The sequence below is a fragment of the Chrysemys picta genome, chromosome 2 (assembly GCF_011386835.1).
Source record: "Chrysemys picta bellii isolate R12L10 chromosome 2, ASM1138683v2, whole genome shotgun sequence".
Lineage (NCBI taxonomy): Eukaryota > Metazoa > Chordata > Testudines > Emydidae > Chrysemys > Chrysemys picta.
This window is the reverse complement of record NC_088792.1, coordinates 9,873,598-9,894,051: the sequence shown is the minus strand read 5'-3', so window position 1 is coordinate 9,894,051 and position 20,454 is coordinate 9,873,598. Positions and strand designations below refer to the sequence as shown.

At 42.5% G+C, this 20,454-nt stretch overlaps 1 protein-coding gene across 6 annotated transcripts in view; it reads right to left on the bottom strand.

Moving 5' to 3' along the window:
• Positions 1-20,454, bottom strand: part of OBSCN (obscurin, cytoskeletal calmodulin and titin-interacting RhoGEF) — a 266,409-nt gene that overhangs the window by 106,386 nt on the left and 139,569 nt on the right. For 5 of the 6 annotated variants that reach the window (XM_065582593.1, XM_065582594.1, XM_065582591.1 and 2 more), the window contains exons 52-66: positions 19,316-19,579; positions 18,298-18,564; positions 16,712-16,975; positions 15,575-15,838; positions 14,231-14,494; positions 13,602-13,865; positions 12,475-12,738; positions 11,845-12,108; positions 9,922-10,188; positions 9,224-9,487; positions 7,996-8,259; positions 6,104-6,370; positions 4,501-4,767; positions 2,587-2,853; positions 908-1,174 (exon numbers count right to left, since the gene is read on the bottom strand). In XM_065582593.1, the coding sequence (XP_065438665.1) occupies positions 908-1,174; positions 2,587-2,853; positions 4,501-4,767; positions 6,104-6,370; positions 7,996-8,259; positions 9,224-9,487; positions 9,922-10,188; positions 11,845-12,108; positions 12,475-12,738; positions 13,602-13,865; positions 14,231-14,494; positions 15,575-15,838; positions 16,712-16,975; positions 18,298-18,564; positions 19,316-19,579 (3,978 nt within the window). The remainder of the gene's footprint in view (positions 1-907; positions 1,175-2,586; positions 2,854-4,500; positions 4,768-6,103; positions 6,371-7,995; positions 8,260-9,223; positions 9,488-9,921; positions 10,189-11,844; positions 12,109-12,474; positions 12,739-13,601; positions 13,866-14,230; positions 14,495-15,574; positions 15,839-16,711; positions 16,976-18,297; positions 18,565-19,315; positions 19,580-20,454) is intronic. The other variant, XM_065582597.1, reaches the window with a different exon arrangement.

Sequence of the window (20,454 nt, the reverse complement as noted above, 5' to 3'; positions counted from 1 at the left end):
TATAGAAGATAGCATTAGGAGTCAGGATGCACTATTAGCATTCATTCTAAATACAGAGTATACTCTTCTTACTAACACCAGTGTAACTCCATTGACTTTAATGGAGTTACTCCTGATTTACACCAACTTGAGAAAGAGGAGAATCAGGCCTTAAACACACGTTCTGTTGCACCACTCTCTTTCCAAAATCCTTAGACTCTCAACAATAATCCCTTGCAGAAGATGAAGCACTATTGCACTAGAACAAATTCCATCCAACTACTTGGACAACTGTCACGGAACTGTTGGGAGGCTAGTTAATTATGTGGCTAGCCACCCACTTTGTTTTTGTTTTGTTTAAAGGCTCATAGTGTTCATGATTTTCACTGCAGTTTAGTAAAGATGAAAATCAGTAGGTAATCAAAGTGCTTCTATAACTTGTTTATGCATAATGATTCTATTGCTGCACTGGACTAGAAAATAACCCAAACTACCAAATCTGAAGAACTAACATTTGTTAAAATCATGGAGTCCTCATATTTTCTTACAATTGTTAATACTTGAGGGACACAAGGAGGTCACTTATATGTAGGATTACCAGATAGCAACTGTGAAAAAACTGGGATAGGGGATGGGGGGGTAATAGGAGCCTATATAAGAAAAAGTCCCCAAAACTGGGACTGTCCCTTTAAAAACGGGACATCTGGTCAGCCTACTTATATGCAGTGAATTATGCACCCTAACAGGCATTCTAAAAATGTCCCTCCATAATCCACTTTTGTGCATTCCGATTCGTGGTTTTGTATCTGCTTTTCTCTCATTCAACTTATTTCTAATTTGATGTATTCACAAAAAAATTAAGAGTAATTTCTCTAACATGTCACTGATCCATGTTTTTAAACTGCGCCCCATTTGGGGTGATGCTAACCATTCACTCTGAGGTTGGCTGTGCTCTGTTGATCTCCAGTATCACAGGTGTAATCAGATGTGTCTTCTGGTTCTGTGTTATGGATCACAAGTTCAGCTACAAGACCCTCTAATTTCATTTCGTATTTGGCACATGGAAAGAGGTCCATGGTGCCTTTCCTCCATTGCACAGAAGCCGTGGGCTTTGTCAGCTCACACTGGAGTTTTACTGTAGCTCCTTCTTCCACTTCCTTGTCCTTGAGCTCCCTTTTGAAAAGAACTGGGAGGGCTAAAAGGAAAGAGAGAAAAAAAAACAGGGGCTTTTATTTAACCCCAAATCAAGTACCTGTTAACATAACCAGACACTGATGTTGTGGGAAAGGTAGCGCCTGCTTTTTAAAAATACCCCCAAAGTCACTATCATAGAATGTATACTGCCAACTTGTAATGACAATGGCAACTGATTCCATTATATTCAAAAGAGGCTGTCTTCAATTCTGAAGTTTCCTTCAAGTACTCTTTGAATTTACGCCTTCCCTTGGTTGAGTTCTCTGAGCAAAATTAACTTTGAACCGATCCCAGAGATATGCTGGTATTCAAAAATGAATCTTCCTAGGGCCAGACCTTGGGAAAATCCCATGTTGGCCTCATTCCATTTACTAGATGGAGAACTTTGTTTTTGTTTAATATTGGAGAGGACATCAGTGGTGCATCAAGACAAATGTCCAGGGACGTTATGTTAACTCATTGCAGAGCTTCCCTCTCAAACTCAAATGTATGGGAACGTTACTCATGTTACAAGCCAACACTCTCATGGTCTGTGACAAAGCTTCCTCTCTGCTTCAGTGGGTCCTGCGCTTCCGTTTAGCGGCAGGCTGGGGTATTTCTCTTTTCCCTCAGAATTTTCCCCATGCTCCTGGTTTTACTGTCCACACCCTGTCGGAGCAGGGTCCCTGCCGGCCTCCCAGACAGTGGGGAGGGAGTGGAGCCTCTCAGTTTCTGGTAGCCCCTCCGGTCGTGGTGGCAACAGACCAGACACCCGGTTCAGTCTCTCCCCTGGCAGGGTCTCTTCCCTCAGACCTCCGGGGCCCAGAAGGGCCATCCGCCCCGTTAGGCAGAGATTCTCCCGCCCTTGGCCTCTGTACCTGCGTGGCTTCTCTCCTAATGCTTGTTAGTGTCTGCACTGCCCAGCTCTCCAGTAGCTTCCCCTTCTCCCTCAGCTCCTATCGCGCACCCCTATCTGGCTGGAGGGGAGGCTTTTAACAGGTTCTGGCAGGCCCTTCATTGGCCCCAGATGTCCTAATTAACCCAGAGTAACGCCTGTTCAGCTACGGAGGGAAAAGGGACCTGCTTATCCTGGGGCTAATATATCTGCCTTCCAGCACTCTCCTGTACTGTTTGCACCTGCCCACCTTCCCAGAACCCATTAGGAGCAGTCTCCTTTAGCTGTCTGGTCTGACCCCGTCCCAGCTCCTACCAACAAATACGATCTCTTAAAATACAGCACCATCTCCTCTTCCATATCACTGTGCCCTTCAGGACAATGGTGCGGGGCAACTTTATTTAAAAAAAATATTAATAAGACGGAAGGAAGAAAATCATTATACCCCAAAATTATATAATTCAATCATGTTCCTTTTGTGTGCTGAAGCAAATCGATTGTTTCAGGAGCGAAGTCAGGGAGGGACTCTCGTCACCTACCTTTCACATATAAAGAAGCCTTTGTTTCCTGTTCCCCAATATCACAGCTGTATTCTCCTGTATCTTCTACTTGGAGATTATGTACTAAGAGCTCTACGATGCATTTCCTCTGTTTCATTTCATACTTATTGCTGGGCTGCAGCCCCAGGCCTCCTCTCCTCCATTCCACTGGAACGTTTGGTTTTGACAGCTCACAATGTAACGTGGCTGTACCTCCTTCTTCAGCCTCCTGATTCTGAAGGGGCTGCTTAAATACAATGGGCAGGGCTGCAAAAATTGAGAGGTAAATATTTTAAGTGCTTGTTAGTCCCCAAAAGAAGATATCTGCCAGGGTCCATCAAGAACAAGCTAAACCAGGGTTACTCTAACACTGGTCTGTGGACCACTTCTTGTCGGCCCATTGCATGAACCATTTTTGAACCAAGAAACGGGGGTGGGGTGGGGGGGAAGATTGTGGCATTAGGAGCAGTGTTTGTTCATGAGTAGATCTGTCTCACAAAGTAGTCCACAAAATGAACAAGTCTGAGAGCCACTGATCTAATCTAATCAGACTGTTCTACAAGAACAGAAGAGGCTGCATTTGAAGAACACAGTATCTGAAAGTGAATTTGTCCTCCTATGTGGTCTCTTTCCCTCCTATCAGCTTTTAAGATTTATAACAGCCTGTTGTGTTTTGCTTAGAGAATCTTCTCCTTTAGACTGTAAACGCCTTGGGACAGAGACTCTCTTTTTGTTCTGTGTTTGTACAGCACAAAGCACAGTGGGGTCCTGGCCTGTGACCAGGGCTACAGTAATATAAATACATAATACTAGTAATAGATAAATCCTCAGCCAATGCATAAAAGGCAACGTTAAGTTTCAAAATGTCACAGTGGTTAGTACAATGGGAAATGAATGGAATTGGAGAAAGAGTTTCAGCTTTCAGAAAGGACCTAGTTTAGTATGACACCAGGGGGTTAGGCAGGTAAGTCGAGCAACACTAATTGCAATCAAACTCTACCATCAGCGTGTAGCACTGACCGCTCAGAACATGTAATAAATATCTGTTTCCCACAACTCTACCCGCCTGCATTACCACTTATTATTAATGAAAAATAAAAAAAGGAACAGCTCGAAAAAGAAAAGGGAATTCAGCAACAAATAACTCATCGTTGTGTTTTCTCTCATCAGCACTTAAGTTATACAGTAACTATAGTCAACATTTGATTGACAGCAAAGTTTCTTTCACCAGACACAGCTTTTCCCTTCTGGGCAAAATCTCTGTCGCCATAAAAAAACAGCTGCTCATGATGGAAAGTCAGCCAATTCTGCCACATAAACTGCCTTTCATTTGCACAAAGTAATTTGAAGCAAAAGTTTAAAAAAAAAAACTTTGACTTTTCACAAACCCATAAACATAGCACTTTTACCCATTTCACTAGTAGTGGTCATTCCCTGCCCTACGGATTCAGATGACGTCTGAAGTTGGACCAAATTAATTACTAGTGAAACTCCACGGACTTCAGCTTGGGTTACAAAAATCCACTTGGCGCATTCAGTGTGAGAAACATTTTAAATATGGGGTCACCCACACCAACAGCCGTTATAGAAGAGCTCACCAAATTCTCATTTGCTATCAACTTCACTCCACTCAGATGGCTTGGGGGCATCAGTACCTTTACATCACCATATTGTTTAACTGCTTTGCTGCTGCTGCTTGAACATTTCAGGTATGCCAGGCAACCCCCACTCCATCAAGACTGGCACATGTGCCAGATGTGGGGAATATTCCATTCAGATTTCAGTGGAATACACCAAGAGCACAACAGAACATACACTAGAATAGAGGACTAGCAGCAAAGCAACTAAGGAAAAATTAGAAGGCCTTTATTTCATAGCACATTTATGTGGCCAGTGTTGCAACGTTCTGCCTACCATGTATGGTCACTGCAGCTGTTGTCTGTTGATCCCCAGAGTCACAGGTATATTTTCCTGTATCTTCCAGTTTTAAGTCATGAATGATCAGCTCAGCAATGGGCCCTTGTCGCTTCAGCTCATATTTCAGTCCAGGGTAGAGAGTTGTAGTGCCTTTCCTCCACTCTACTGGAGCACTAGGTTTGGTAAGCTCACACCGCAGTGTGACTGTGCCACCTTCTTCTGCCTCCTCATCTCGAAGCTCATGTTTAAAAAGTGCTGGTAGGGCTATGAAATAAAAACAGAACATACATCATAAAGCAACTGGGCTTTCTCGGGGGAGAGATAGTGTAGAAAGAGTTTGAACTCTGTAACCCTCTACACTGAACTATTTTAATGTGTCAAAGCCTCAGGAATCTACGGTAGTAGATCCCAAACAGGTCATGTGCATATTTTCAGAACCAGAAGGTATCTATTTCAGGAAGCAGCTCTTGCTATGTATTTTGCTCATTCTTAACATGAACCAGGACCTTACAGGTGGCAGGAGACTTTTATTGCTACAAAAGTAACCAATATGCTGTGTCCGCCCCCTGGTCTTGGAAAAGTTCTCGGGGCAGAAGAGTTGATCTGAACATCTGAGCATTTCAATGTTTTTCCTAAAGGAGGGTTTTAAGCGATGAAATTAGAGTTACATGGCCCATATTGGGGCCTGCATGAGATTCTGTGTTGCAATTCTCTTTTGCTGCATGACTACTCTGTTATGCCATTTGGGCTACGCTCTTCTGCTCCCCTTGCTGATTTAATTGTATTCCTGGCCCAAAACTGATGCAGGCTTGTCTGAAACTTGGCCCAGTTTTGCCAAAGAGTTTGTGAAGCTCACTGAACAATTCAGTTCACCTGGGCTGCTTTTTTGGGTTTGCACAATGCACTCGTACAATGAATTGCTCTAGATCTGTTTAATAACTCCTAAATTGCAAATGTGATCCATGACGAAAGAGTGGCCATAATAAAAATTACTATAGTACACCAAGGGCCAATTCAAAGTAAATGGAACAGAACCGGAGTCACAAACATCCATCCCAGGGCTGAAGTACAGAATACAGCACACCAGAAAGGCCCAACTATTGGTCAAAGGCTTTGCTCACACTAGTCTTCTTACTGAATCTCAAGGTAGTTAGCGAAGGATGCAGGATTCAGCCAGAAATGTGCACAAAACCACACCTCTCATCTACCACTAGTCAGAAGCATTATTCCTATCATAGCAGAAGGGGACGCAGGGAAATTGCAAGAGGCACTTATATAGGATGCCCAGATAATGTACAGAGATAAAAACATGTAACTTTTAGATTTAAAAAGGATGATGAGTCACATCCTTCTTTCATTTTAGGAAACTTTTAATCCCCTCTCTTAAGACATCTTCTAAGTATAAAATGCATGAGGACTCTAACGCAGTACTATTGAGAGCTATTTTACATAGAGTACTCCAGCCTTATCTTTGTTGTGTGCTGGAGTATTATTGTATGAGTACGAGCCTTAATAGCAAGCTTTGGATCCCATGACATTATTTCAATAAGCAAAGCTGGTATTAAAAATACTTCCGAAATTAGTTTCTTTTCCTTTTTACCATGCACTGTTAAGGCAGCTGTGGTCGTCTGGTCTCCACACACACAGGTGTAATCTCCAGCATCCTTCAGGTCTAAACCATGGACCACCAGCTCCACAATGCAACCTTCCTGTCTCATGGTGTACTTGTCATTCGGTTTGAGCACTTTGTGCCCCTTCTTCCACTCCACTGGGGCAGCGACCTTGGTCAGTTCACAGTGCAGAGTGGCTGTCCCACCTTCTGTGGCTTCCTCACTGCACATTTCTTCTTTGAAAGATGGAGGCAGAGCTGAAGGATCCAATATATACAGTGCGTTACAAACTGATGGCAATTAGCTGCTGTTATTGAAAAACAGGAGGTGAAGGGGAAAGCAGAAAAGAGTGAAAGAGGATAGCGCTTGAGAAGAACGGAGGAGAAACAGCAGAGAAGTGAAAAGTGATATTATATCCCAATTGAAATGTATGTCTGAATTCTTGTATTGTTTAGTCTGGTTTTACACTTGTGAAACATCACTGGCCTCAATAGATTTACTCCTGACATACATAACATAAGAACGGCCATACTGTCTTCCAACAGTGGCCAATGCAGGTGCTTAAGAGGGAATGAATAGAAAAGGAGACTATCGAGTGGATCCATCCCCTGTCGTCCACTCCCAGCTTCTGGCAATCAGAGGCTAGAGACACTCAGAATATGGGGTTGCATCCCTGACCATCTTGGCTAATAGCCATTGATGGACCTATCTTTCACGTCGGGGGCGGGGGGGACGACATTAAGACCATAATTTTTGGTATCCTCCACCTAGCTCCAAGATAATTAGCTCTGTAATGGCCCCCTTCTGACTCATTTTGTATTTCTCACTTGCTTTCAATTCCTTCTGCCCCTTCTTCCACTCCACTAGAGCTGCCTTGGTCAGCTGACTCTGAGGCACGGTTCCTTGCTTTGGTTTTCTCTTCATTCTTTAGTTCTTCTTTTAAAAATGCCGATAGGCTCACCATGAGCATAGAAGTAATCCAAACTCCACAGAACTTTGAACCCTAACTTGTCCTCCTTCCCCAGGATATGATTTTTCTGCTTATGCATTCCTCATTTATCTTCTTCGGATATCTGTCTTGATACATCTCACCCACCCTCTACAGATAACAATCTCCTCTAAACAATGTCTGATAACATGTTCATGACTATTGTTCCCGATTAACTACATAGGCTAGTATGTCAGCTTTCAAGTCATACCTGCACCGTCTCAAATTGGAAAAGAAAATAACATTAAAATGTAAAGGTTGGGTCAGACCAAAATCCCAAATTTGAATCCCAAATCCAAACTATGGGCCTAAGTCTAATCTCCTTGGACGTGATGTATTTCCCACTTAAACTCGTTCGAAACCGAGGTACTGACTTCAACCGTGATTTTTATACCAGTGTGAAAACAAAACAAGATCCAATCAGGAAATCATCATCATCACCTCAGAAAATCAGACTCCAAAGCAAAGCCATCTGAATGGAGAATGGCTGCAGGAACAGAACCCTAGTGCAAAACTAGTTCTTACAGAGGAAGTTTTGACTAAATTATGCTTGTGAGCTGAGTAGTATTTATTTCCCTATACAAATAGTAGACAGACAGGAAAAGAAAATGCCAGAAAAGGAAGACAACAGAATTGCCAGAGTTGTGTTTTAGGAAAGGAAAAGGCAGAAGTTGGATGTGTTAGAGAGTACATGAGGATGCAGAATGAGATTTTTCTATACAAGTAGCCTCCAGTTTACCAAAGCTAAGGAATGTTATTCTAAAAAAAAATGGAGCTGCAGTGAATGAAGCAGACAGAACAGATAAAGGAAATGTGGACACAGAGCCAAGTTTTCCTACCAAGGATGCAGGTGATAAGAAAAATTAGACCTAGTTCATGACAAAATATTATTACCATGTACTGTTAAAGCAGCCGTGGTCTGATGTTCTCCACACACACAAGTATAATCTCCTGTATCCTTCTCATCTAGATCATGGACAACCAGCTCTGCAACGGCACCTTCCAGTCTCATTTTGTATTTCTCACTGGCTTTGAGTACCTTGTGCCCTTTCTTCCACTCCACTGGAGCAGCCTTGGTCAGCTCACAGTGGAGAGTGGCGTTTCCACCTTCTTTAGCTTCCTCATTCTTTAGTTCTTCTTTAAAAAGTGCTGGCAAGGCTGAGGGACGCAACACGGACAAAGTGGACATCAAAATTCCAGAGTTTGAACCCTAATTTCTCATGATATTTCCATTCAGACATTTCTCATTTATCTTGTTCTAACATCTGCTTCGATATGACTGACACCAATCCTTAAAAGAAAACAACTCCTGGTACTGTTTGACCATGTTTTTACTTTACTGTTCGACAATACCTGGAGCCTGGAACCTCAAAGCCATGTTATTCATCATGGACAGTACCTCACCTCTCACAAGAACATTACAAATGAGAGGTAGTGCCTATGTCAATGGAATTGACAATTTACGCTGCTAGATGTAATCTTATTGTACCTATATGGACATGATCTCTTGGAGACTGGCACACCGATAAGTTTTCAGACCACTTACAAGCTAAAATAATGATAGCAACTAGACAGCAAAACATAAATCACACACTTCTGGTTTTAAATTGAGGTGCATGGGAAAGCCTCTAAAACATGACCAGAGAATGTTGGCTTCTCACTTATCTCCTCAGAAACCATACCCCAAAATAAAAACATCCATAAGAGACATAAACAATGTCTATAGGAACAAAACTCTGGTGCAAATTTCAGCCAAACCTGCCTCATGCATAACAAGTGTTAACTAGGGAAGGAGAACAGGAAAAGAACAAGGCCTAGAAAAGGAGTCAGAAGAAAAGAAAAATCCATGCTTCAGGGAAGGACAGGGAGCATTAGGATGTGGTCAGATAAAGCACAATGGGATAGGATAGGATCTTTTTGTATAAATAGCCTCCATGTCTTCAGAGCCAGGGAACGTTACTCCACACAAAAGGAGTTGCAGTGAATGAGGTGGAGAGTAGTAAAACAGATTAAGGAAATGTGAACACGGAGCAAGGATTTATTTCCAATTTTGTTTCTAAGGAGGCAGCAGAATAAAACATAATAAGCACTGACAGTGTATTAGCTGACAGTTTATTTTTACCATTTACTGTTAAGGTAGCTGTGGTCTGCTGGTCTCCACACACACAGGTATAATCTCCAGTGTCCTTCACCTCCAGACTGCAGATAGCCAGCTCTGCAATGGCACCTTCTTGTCTCATTTTGTATTTCTCACTGGCTTTGAGCACTTTGTGCCCTTTCTTCCACTCCACTCGAGCAGCCTTGGTCAGCTCACAGTGCAGAGTTGCTGCTCCATTTTCTGTAGCGTCCAAGCTCTTCAGTTCTTCTTTGAACAGTGGAGGCAGGGCTGAAGAATACAAAATGAATGGAGAGTGCATGAAAGTTCACACTGGCAGCTGGCTGGTGTGTTGGGGAGAAAATTGAATCCTACAGTGTGAAGACCTGGTCCAATGTCCATAGAATGCAATGGAAAGGCGCCCACTGGCTTCAGTGGGCATTGGACAAGGACCTTAAGAAGGATATAAAGTAAAACGGAAGGAGGAAAGGTAGTTGAGAACATTTGCATATACACAATTATTTTCCCCATTATAAACCATAGGAAGAGTAATACAAGCAAATTGCAAGGGCATGTAAAAAGACAAATTGAAAGCATGGGGAAAGAACACCACAAGCTAATAAAATCCATCTAAGGAAGAGATTGCAATGGAATATTAATGCTGTCATAAATAAGACAGTAAACCAAAACGCATACATGTAATGTCTCATATCTATTTATTTTACCATGCACTGTTAAGGCAGCTGTGGTCTTCTGGTCTCCACACACACAGGTGTAATCTCCAGCATCCTTCAGGTCTAAACCATGGACCACCAGCTCCACAATGCAACCTTCCTGTCTCATTGTGTACTTGTCATTCGGTCTGAGCACTTTGTGCCCCTTCTTCCACTCCACTGGGGCAGCGACCTTGGTCAGTTCACAATGCAGAGTGGCTGTTCCACCTTCTGTGGCTTCCTCACTGCACATTTCTTCTTTGAAAGATGGAGGCAGAGCTGAAGGACGCAATATATACAGTGTGTTACAGACTGATGGCAATTAACTGCTGTAGTTGAAAAACAGGGGATGGAGGGGAAATCAGAAAAGAGTGACGGAGGATAGAGCTTGAGAAGAACGGAGGAGAAACAACAGAGAAGTGGAAAATGATATTACATCCCAATTGAAATGTATGTCTGAATTCTTGTATTGTTTAGTCTGGTTTTACACTTGTGAAACATCACTGACCTCAGTAGATTTACTCCTGACTTACATAACATAAGAATGGCCATACTGGGTCAGCCCAGTATCCTGTCTTCTAGCAGTGGCCATTGCAGGTGCTGAAGAGGTAACGAACAGAAAAGGCAATCATCAAGTGATCCATCCCCATGTCGTCCACTCCCAGCTTCTGGCAACCAGAGGCTAGGGACACTCAGAATAGGGGGTGGCATCCCTGACCATCTTGGCTAATAGCCATTGATGGACCTATCTTTCACATCTGCAAGGGGAGCATTAAGACCATAACCTTTAGTATCCTCCACCTAGATCGGAGACAATTAGCTCTCTTAATGGCGTCCTTCTGTCTCATTTTGTATTTCCTTCTGCCCCTTTTCCCACTCCACTACAGCTGCCTTGGTCAGCTGACTCTGAGGCATGGTTCCTTGCTTTGGTTTTCTCTTCATTCTTTAGTTCTTCTTTTAAAAATGCAGTCAGGGCCGATGGGCTCACCGTGAGCAGAGAAGTGATCAAAACTCCACAGATCTTTTAACCCTAACTTGTCCTCCTGCCTCAGGATCTGATTTCTCTGTTTACGCATTCCTCATTACCTTCTTCAGATATCTGCCTTGATACGTCTCACCAACTCTCTACAGATAACAGTCTCCTCTAAACAATGTCTGATAACATGTTCATGACTATTCCCAATTAACTACATGGGCTAGTATCTCAGCATTACAAATGAGATGTCGTGCCTATGTTAATGGAATTGACAATTTACACGGCTAGATGTATTATTATTCTATCTATCTGGACACAATCTCTCGGAGGCTGGCACGCCGATAAGCTTTCAGACCACTTACAAGCTAAAATAATGAAAGCAACTAGACAGCAAAACATAAATCACACACTTCTGGTTTTAAATCGAGGTGCATGGGACCGCCTCTAAAACATGACCAGAGAATGTTGGCTTCTCACTTATCTCCTCAGAAATCATAACCCAAAACAAAAACATCCATAGGAGACACAAACAATGGCTACAAGAACAAAGTCCTAGTGCAAAACTAATTCTTATGACGCAAATTTCAGCCAAACTTGCCGCATGCATAATGAGTGTTAACTAGGGAAGGAGGACAGGGAAAGAACACTGCCCAGAAAAGAAGGAGTCAGAAGAAAGGAAAAATCCATGCTTTAGGGAAGGACGGGGGCATTAGGATGAGTCGGATAAAACACGATGGGATAGGATAGGATCTTTTTGAATAAATAGCCTCCATTTCTTCAGAGCCAAGGAATATTATTCCAAACAATAGGAGTTGCAATGAATGAGGTGGGCAGAAGTACAACAGATAAAGCAAATGTGAACACAGAGCAAGGATTCATTTCCAAATTTGTTTCTAAGGAGGCAGCAGAATAAAACATAATAATTACTGATAGTGTATTAGCTGACAGTTTATTTTTACCATTTACTGTTAAGGTAGCTGTGGTCTGCTGGTCTCCACACACACAGGTATAATCGTCAGTATCCTTCACCTCTAGATTGTGGATCACCAGCTCTGCCATGGCACCTTCTAGTCTCATTTTGTATTTCTCACTGGCTTCGAGCACCTTGTGCCCTTTCTTCCACTCCACCTGAGCAGTTTTGGTCAGCTCACAGTGCAGAGTGGCAGCTTCACCTTCTGTCACTTCCTTGTTCCTCAATTCTTCTTTGAAACGTGCAGGTAGAGCTGAGGGCACAATAGATCTGATGTCAACACTTATGGAAGAATCCCAATTGGCTGGGATTCAGCTCATGAAATGGAGGTGGAGGAAAATGAGAAAAATACACAAAATGAAAGAGAAAAACTGACAGGAATTTCCTTTACTTTCTCCTTTTTGAGGGGTGGATTGGCAATGCCCAGGAATTCTGACCCAAAGTTTTATCCCATAGAAAGAAATGAATAGTAGGTAGGATGGAAGAAGCAACAGAGAAATGGCAAATTAATCTCAAGCTCATTACATGATTCCAGGGGCTGACAGTTTGAGTTTCAGGAGTGATACTAGAAAATTAGTATTCATATTAGTATTGAATATTGATAGGGTTTTTTTTTTACCATGTACTGTTAAAGCAGCTGTTGTCTTCTGATCCCCAGACACACAGGTATAATCTCTAGCATCCTTCAGTTCTACATCATGGATAACCAACTCTGCAATGGTACCCTGCTGCCTCATTTTATATTTGTCACTTGTTTGGAGCACAATGTGCCCTATTGTCCACTCCACGGGAGCAGCTTTGCTTAGTTCACAGCGCAGAGTGACTGATCCACCTTCTGTAACTTCCTCATTCTTTAGTTCTTGCTTGAAAAGTACAGGCAGGGCTGGGGAATATGAGGTAAACAGACAATGCATTAAAACTGAAAAGTCTGTGGTAAGTGGCTAGGGTGACCAGACAGCCAATGTGAAAAATTGGGACCAGGGGTAGGGAGTAATAGGAGCCTATATAAGAAAAAGACCCAAAAATTGGGACTGTCCCTATAAAAGCGGGACATCTGGTCACCCTATAAGTGGCTGGTACCATGTACTAGGCTGAAGCCTTTCACCTCTCATAACTTAGGATCAAATCTGGTTAGTTTTGGGATTTCACTCTGGCCATTCAGATTGTGGTCAATATCATTATGCCCTGGAAAATAAAGTTCATTTGACAATCACGGCACGGAGGAAGCTCAACATACAATGGATCAGCTTGGTTTGATGTGGACTATAAAAAGTGTGTGAGGAAGCATATACAATATGCGCCCTGCTCCACATCTACATTCAGTCCAGCCAGTCTCCACATTGGATGATGACTAACATCGAATATTTTTTTTAATTGATCATCTAAGTCATATGGAAACAAGAAGTTCTCCTTTTTCAGCTATACACAAATTAATAAGAGCCCAAGAGAATTAGAGGAGTAGCCGTGTTAGTCTGAATCTGTAAAAAGCAACAGAGGGTCTGTGGCACCTTTGAGACTAACAGAAGTATTGGGAGCATAAGCTTTTGTGGGTAAGAACCTCACTTCTTCACTTGCATCTGAAGAAGTGAGGTTCTTACCCACGAAAGCTTATGCTCCCAATACTTCTGTTAGTCTCAAAGGTGCCACAGGACCAAGAGAATTAGGTGACTCTTCTGTGGAACAATAATGGGTTTCACAGAAACAAATGGTAGAGTATTAAGCATTAATTTGGAATATATTATTTACCATTTACTATCAACGTAGCTGTGGTCTGCTGGTCGCCACACATGCATGTGTAATCTCCTGCATCCTGCAGATCTAGATCATGGATCTCCAGCTCAGCAGTGACACTATCCTGTCTCATGCTGTATTTTTCACTCGCCTTGAGTATCTTGTGCCCTTTTTTCCACTCCACTGAAGCAGGCTTGTTCAGCTCACAGTGCAGAGTGGCGGTTTTGCCTTCTGTGACTTCCAAGTTCTTCAGTTCTTCTTTGAAAAGTGCAGGCAGAGCTGAGGATCACAGAATGGACAGACAGTGCATTAAACATTGTAAGTGCCAGATGGCTGGTGTGATTGGGGGAAAATGGAAAAAAATTACATTGTAAAGAGGAAGCAAGAAAAACAGCATGAACAAAGGAAGCTAAGAACTCTTTGAGTTGAAATCAGCTTCCTTTCCTCACAATATATTTCAGGACTATTAATGCACCCAGTGGAATTCCAAGGAATAAGACAAGCAATAAAGAGCAAAGTAACAAAAATTATAAATACATATAAACAATTAACTACTAAAAAAAAAACAAAGCTCCAGACATAGATGCAGGCACAATGACTAGTAGATGGGGTGGTAGGCAATTGAATTTTGATTTTTGTTTTACCATGCACTATCAAGCCAGCAGTTGTCTTCTGATCTCCACACACACAGGTATAATCTCCAGCATCCTTCAGTTCTACATCATGGATAACCAGTTTAACAGCAGCACCCTCCTGTCTCATTTTGTATTTGTCACTCGCTTTGAGCAAACTGTCCCCTTTCATCCACTCTACTTGAGTGGCTTTGGTCAGTGCACAGCGCAGAGTGGCCGTTCCACCTTCTCTAACTTCCTCGTTCTTCAGTTCTTCTTTGATGAGTGCAGGCAGAGCTGGAGGGTGTAAAAGACAGAGCATTAAAATGGAGCTCTGAGCACAACCACCAGAGAATAGGTGGAAGAGGGGCCATAGAAAACATCACAGGCTGGAAGAAGGGGATAAAAGTAGAAAATGTCTTAGGGCGTGTGATGGGATGGACTCCCCACATTGGCACGCAAAAGCTGAACTGGGCCAAGTGGGTCTAATTAGCCAATTAGGCTGCAATCTGGGAGCAGTAGGCTTGGGAGGAAAGCCTTAATTAGGGGAAGCTCAACTGTGTGGGAATGGGCGGGAATTATAGAAAGACAGGAACTTGGATGCAGAGGGGGCTGCAGGAAGGTGGTCTGCAGGGAGGTGTGTTGGGGGGGAGACAAATACCTGCTGGTTACTCCCTGGGAGGAAGGAGTTGAGAGGCTGCCAAACCCAGAGGAGTGGGGAGGGCCATGAGGAAAGGAAGAGGAGCAGAGAAAGGCAGAAAGGTACAGGAAGAAATCACATCTTCGCTGCTGCTTAGAAGGTCCCTGAGCTGGAACCTGGAGTAGAGGGTGGGCCCGGGCTCCCCCTACCAGCCACTGAGGGAGTGGCACCTGGGGCAGAGAATGGGAGGACTGCCTGAGATTGCTGGTGAGCAGGGACTTTGCTACGCATCCCCAGAAGGGAAAACCACACAGTGACCTGGCCGGACAGCTGAGTCACAAAGCAGAGAGGGACCACAGAGGGAGAAACAGAATGCACCCACAGGAAGGAGCATGGGCTGCGCAGAGCTAATCCCCAGAATGGCCAGGATGGGGACCCGCCTGCCGTGAGCAGAGCGCCCCGTCACATGGCCCGATCCCACACTTATTCTGTAATGAGTGGTAACTGGATCAGGCTGTTAACACAGATATTGTATTATGGAGTTGGGGGTACCGGGGAGGGAGGTTCAACAAAAAACAAATGAATGACGATGACTCCTATATGCAATAAATATAATAAAGGAAAAAATACAGAAATAACAAATTACACAAGGACAGATGCTTGAATCCACTGGATGAACCTGAAAATTATGAAAGTTATTAGAAAATTATTAAATTCGTTATGATACTTGTTATTACCATGTACTGCTAAGACAGCTGTGCTCTGCTGATCTCCACACACACAGGTATAATCACCAGCATCATTGTCATCTAGATTGTGGATCTCCAGCTCTGCAGTGGTATCCTTCTGCCTCATTTTGTATTTGTCACTTGGCTTGAGCACCTTGTGTCCCTTCTTCCACTCCACTGGGGCAGCCTTGGTCAGCTCACAGCGCAGAGTGGCTGCACCACCTTCTGTGGCTTCTTCATTTCTTAATTCTTCTTGGAAAAATACCGGCAGGGCTAAGGAACAGAGAGTGAGGAAACATTCTCACAATCTCCAAGGATGACTAATAAATTAAAATGAGGTTGATGGTCACAAGCTTCTGTCCACGTCTAAACATTCTTCCACTCACTATGGAATTGGCCACCTCATAAGTGGTTCAAGACTGGAAGAGCAAATGTGTTACTGGTCAGGATGATGACGGAAGAAGGAGAGTCAGGCAAGAACAGAGATTCAGGAGCTCTGAATTCAGCTCCTGGTTCTAGCCCAGAATTTCTTTGTGACCTTGGACAAGTGCCCCATGGGCAGGATTATAATACTTCCCTACCTGATAGGGAGATTGTGCAGATAAACCTGAATAATGTCTCAGATACTGCGGTGATGCGGGTCAAATAAGAAGACAAATATGCAGGATGTATTGTTAGAATTGTAAGAAAGACTGCACAGAACCAGCTCCTGCTTGCAGTGTTACTATTCTGAGCCCTTCAAATTGTCAGCCAAATGTTAACAAATTACAACCTAAGACCTCTCATCTCATTTAAGAAATATAAAAATTCCAGCCCCACCTTCTCTCCTGGCTCATTCTGAAACAAGCAACACAAAAACAATGCAAGTAAGTGAAATCCTTCCAGCAGAAGTATAATGTAAGCACGTGTAAACATGCACAAATTAGATGGGAAATAGAAAAACACACAGGGTGTTAAGAGCAAGTACAAGAAGTAGGGCTCCAGTGAGTTAGATGGAGATCAGGAAAAAAGAAGGAAAACATATTATAGAAGAGTCATATTACAGTAAGATGAGAATGGGAGCTTAGTGGCTGTCAGTATTGAGTTTTCCAAAGGGGATGGTAGAAAAATCACACATTTAAAAAAAAAATCTGTTGTTTTTTTTACCATGCACTATCAAAGCTGCGGTTGTCTTCTGGTCTCCACATACACAGGTATAATCCCCAGAGTCCTTGATGTCTAAATCATGGATGACTAGTTCTGCAATGGCACCTTCCTGCCTCATTGTATATTTGTCACTTGGTTTGAGCGCCTTGTGCTTCTTTTTCCACTCCACCGAAGCAACCTTGGTCAGCTGACAGCGCAGAGTGGCTCTCCCACCTTCTGTGGCTTCCTCATTTGTCATTTCTTCCTTGAAACGGGCAGGCAGAGCTGAGGAGTTCAGAATGGACAGAGTACATGAACAGTCACATTACGGCAACTACCTGGCACAGACCTTGAACACACAAACCCACAGGATTATCAAATTGTGATCCAGTGGTCTGCAAAGCCTTCCCCGAAAGAGAATTAATCATACTGAGGACCACATAGTGGTGGGTTGGGGGGTTCGGAAAAGACCCTATCCTAAGGCAGATCTCTCTTTTATAAGATGCCCCACAGAATGAAACAGCTAGAGAGCCATCCTCGTCTTTCAGATCCCCTTCAGGGCAGGGACCTCTTTTTTACTGTATTTGTAGCGTGCCTACAACAAATCATTCTAAACCTGATTGAAGTTTCTAGGAGCTATTGTAATACAAATAATAAATAAAATAATAGGGTCACAAATGAAATGGCATTGGCTGACATCTCACTTCTCATTTAGATGTGTCCTTGCAATGTGCCTAGTTCAATATAACATGACTGTCAGAACCTCCCCAAGGAAATTCTTCTTCTTTCGTATGACTTGGGTAGGTAGCAACCATTATAAATTTATATCTAGATTTGATAGCCAGCACATCACTGCAGCGGTGAGCTGGTGAATGTCGCTCAGGGCCCTGGCAAAAGAACGAAGGAGACATGATGTACTCCATTGCATGTGTCTGGTGACCACAGTCGCATACAGGTGTTTGCCTCATTTTCCATTTAGAGAGAGTTTTAAAGAGCAAGATGACAACCTTCACGTGCTCCTGTTAAGTGTTGGTGGGTTTTGTGCTCTGTGCAAATTCACTAACATACCAATGTGGTCAACTAGCCGCTGGAGGTCACATTACTGACCTCCCAGTGAAAGTAGCCATGATTATATTTCCTGCCAAGGAAATGTAATAAGTGTTCAGAATTCACAAGGAAATATTTCTCTGATCATGGTGTTGGCTTTTATCATGATATTCCCCATTCTTGGAATGTAACATCATAACATTTATCGTGATAAAATTAATGTTACTGTTTTAATACCTACCATTGAACATGAAAATCAGAAGGATTTGTAGTTGAAATTGAGGTGTATTTCCCAACTCTCTGTGGAAATTTCTGCAATGAGTGCATGACCAACATCTGGTCCAAACAATGCAAACAGTCTATTTCTATTTCCGCTAACATTTTGCTAAATTCATCAGCAATATTTAAGAAAATTACAGCACATGGATTTTAACTTTTTAGTTATACAGACTAAATTATCGCAGGCTGAAAGTAGGGCTGTAATCCAGTTGATGATACTATTATTTTTCACAGAACAGATAGTAGAAAATTATGCACTTAATTTGGGATATATTATTTACCATTCACTGTTAAGGCAGCTGTGGTTTTTTGGTCTCCATACATGCACGTATAATCTCCAGCATCTGTCAGATCTAAATCATGGATCACTAACTCAGCAATGGTGCCTTCCTGTCTCATTCTAAACTTGTCGCTTGGTTTGAGCACTTTGGGCCCCTTCTTCCATTCCACTGGGGCAGCGATCTTGGTCAACTCACAGTGCAGAATGGCTGCTTCACCTTCTCTGGCTTCCAAATTCTTCAATTCTTTTTTAAAACGCGGAGGAAGGACTGAGGAGCATAGGATGAACAGAGTGCATTAAAATTCAAGAAATAATTTCAGCTGGGTGGCTCCAGTAGATTAGTGTAATAATCTTCAGTCTCTAGTAATTTGGGTTACAACATACAGTATCTAAGAACCAAATTAAAATGATTTCATGGGTCTCATTTGAGTCCCTGGTTGCCATTTTTCCACATTATGCCCAAACTGCAGTCTGTTCTCTGAGACAGTCAAGCTCAGTGTTAGAACAGCTGAGGTGTAGCAGGTTAAGACTGAGAGGCATCGTCTGACATATATAATAGAAGAAACTTGCCCTGATCTTTCAAGAAGGTACGCCTAGTCTACTTGTGCTGTTATTAGGTTAGCATTTAAAAAGTATCCGATGTACTATTTAAAATTGCAAGCTATTATGGGTCACTTGGTTTCCCACTCATCTTCTCTCAAGTTACCTATTAAAATAAATGAAATCTCAGTAATATGATTAAAGAAATGAATTAAGAGGAAAACTCAAACCGTTGCATGTAATTTTGCCATGACTTAATTATTTACCCCCAAATTCTATTAACAAGACAAAAAGGAGCAAAAAACCCTCCATAATGTTATACCAAACCCAAATAATGGCATTTACGTGAAGAAAATTCACAGTGGTTGTTATAAATACAGTAGCAATATAAAATGACAGCTGATACCAAGATCAGTTTGTGATCCTAGTTGCAATCATAGATGACATTGTAGAAAATCCCATATTATTTTTTGTTTTACCGTGCACTGTCAAGGATGCAGTGGTTTTCTGGTCTCCACACACACAAGTATAATCTCCTGCATCCTGTTCCTCCAGGTCATGGATTGTCAGCTCAGCAATGGCACCCTTCTGTCTCATTTGATATTTGTCACTAGCTTTGAGCACCTTTTGATCCTTCATCCACTCCACTGGAGCAGCTTTGGTCAACTCACAGTGGAGAGTAGCTGTCCCACTTTCTGTGGCTTCCTCATTTTTGAGTTCTTTTTTGAACAGAGCAGGCAGGGCTGGGGGATGTAATAGGGACAGGAAGTGCATCAAAATCCATAAACTCAGACTTTAATTTATACCGTTCTTTTAAATTACTAGATCTTGATTTATGCAGTGTTGTTGTAGCTGTGTCGGTCCCAGGATATTAGAGAGAAAAGGTGGGTGAGGCAATACCTTTTATTGGACCAACTTCTGTTGTTGAGAGAGACATGCTTTCGATCTTACACAGAATCTCTCTCACCAACGAAAGTTGGCCCAATAAAAAAATATTACCTCACCCAACTTGCCTCTTTAGATATTGCTTTAGCAGCCTAACCATAAGTGCGGCATTAAGACATAACTTCCAGAACATGATAATTGTCTGTTCAGTATCAAAGATATCTTTCATGAGAAGTATTCAAACAATCAGTAATAAGGTTTTTGATGGGCCTATAAACAACTACATAGAAGATAGCTTGTGGGGAAAAGGAAGCGTGGGCTTGGTGTGAAAGAGAAGACTGCATTTGGGTTGGGAGAAAGAAGGAAGGAATAAAATGCAAGGAAAAAGGACAGGGGGTAGACGTGCTTCAAAGGTTAAACTAGGATTTCAAAAGCATCTGAATGTTGAGACTTATCTAAACTGAAGACGGCCTCTTAAGGTTCACCCACTGATCGGCACTATAAGTAAATTAACACTGCTGATAGCGTAATTAAGACTGTTTTGTATCACTCACCATCAGGGGTGCTGGATCAATTTTTATAGTGGGGGTGCTGATGACAGAAATCATGGAAACCATGTATTTGGTGTTTGTTATTACTACCTCAAGCCAGGGGGTGCAGCAATACCCTAATTCCAGAACCACTGCTCACGACAGCAAAACTAGCAATCAAATTGCCATCGGCACCCATCCGA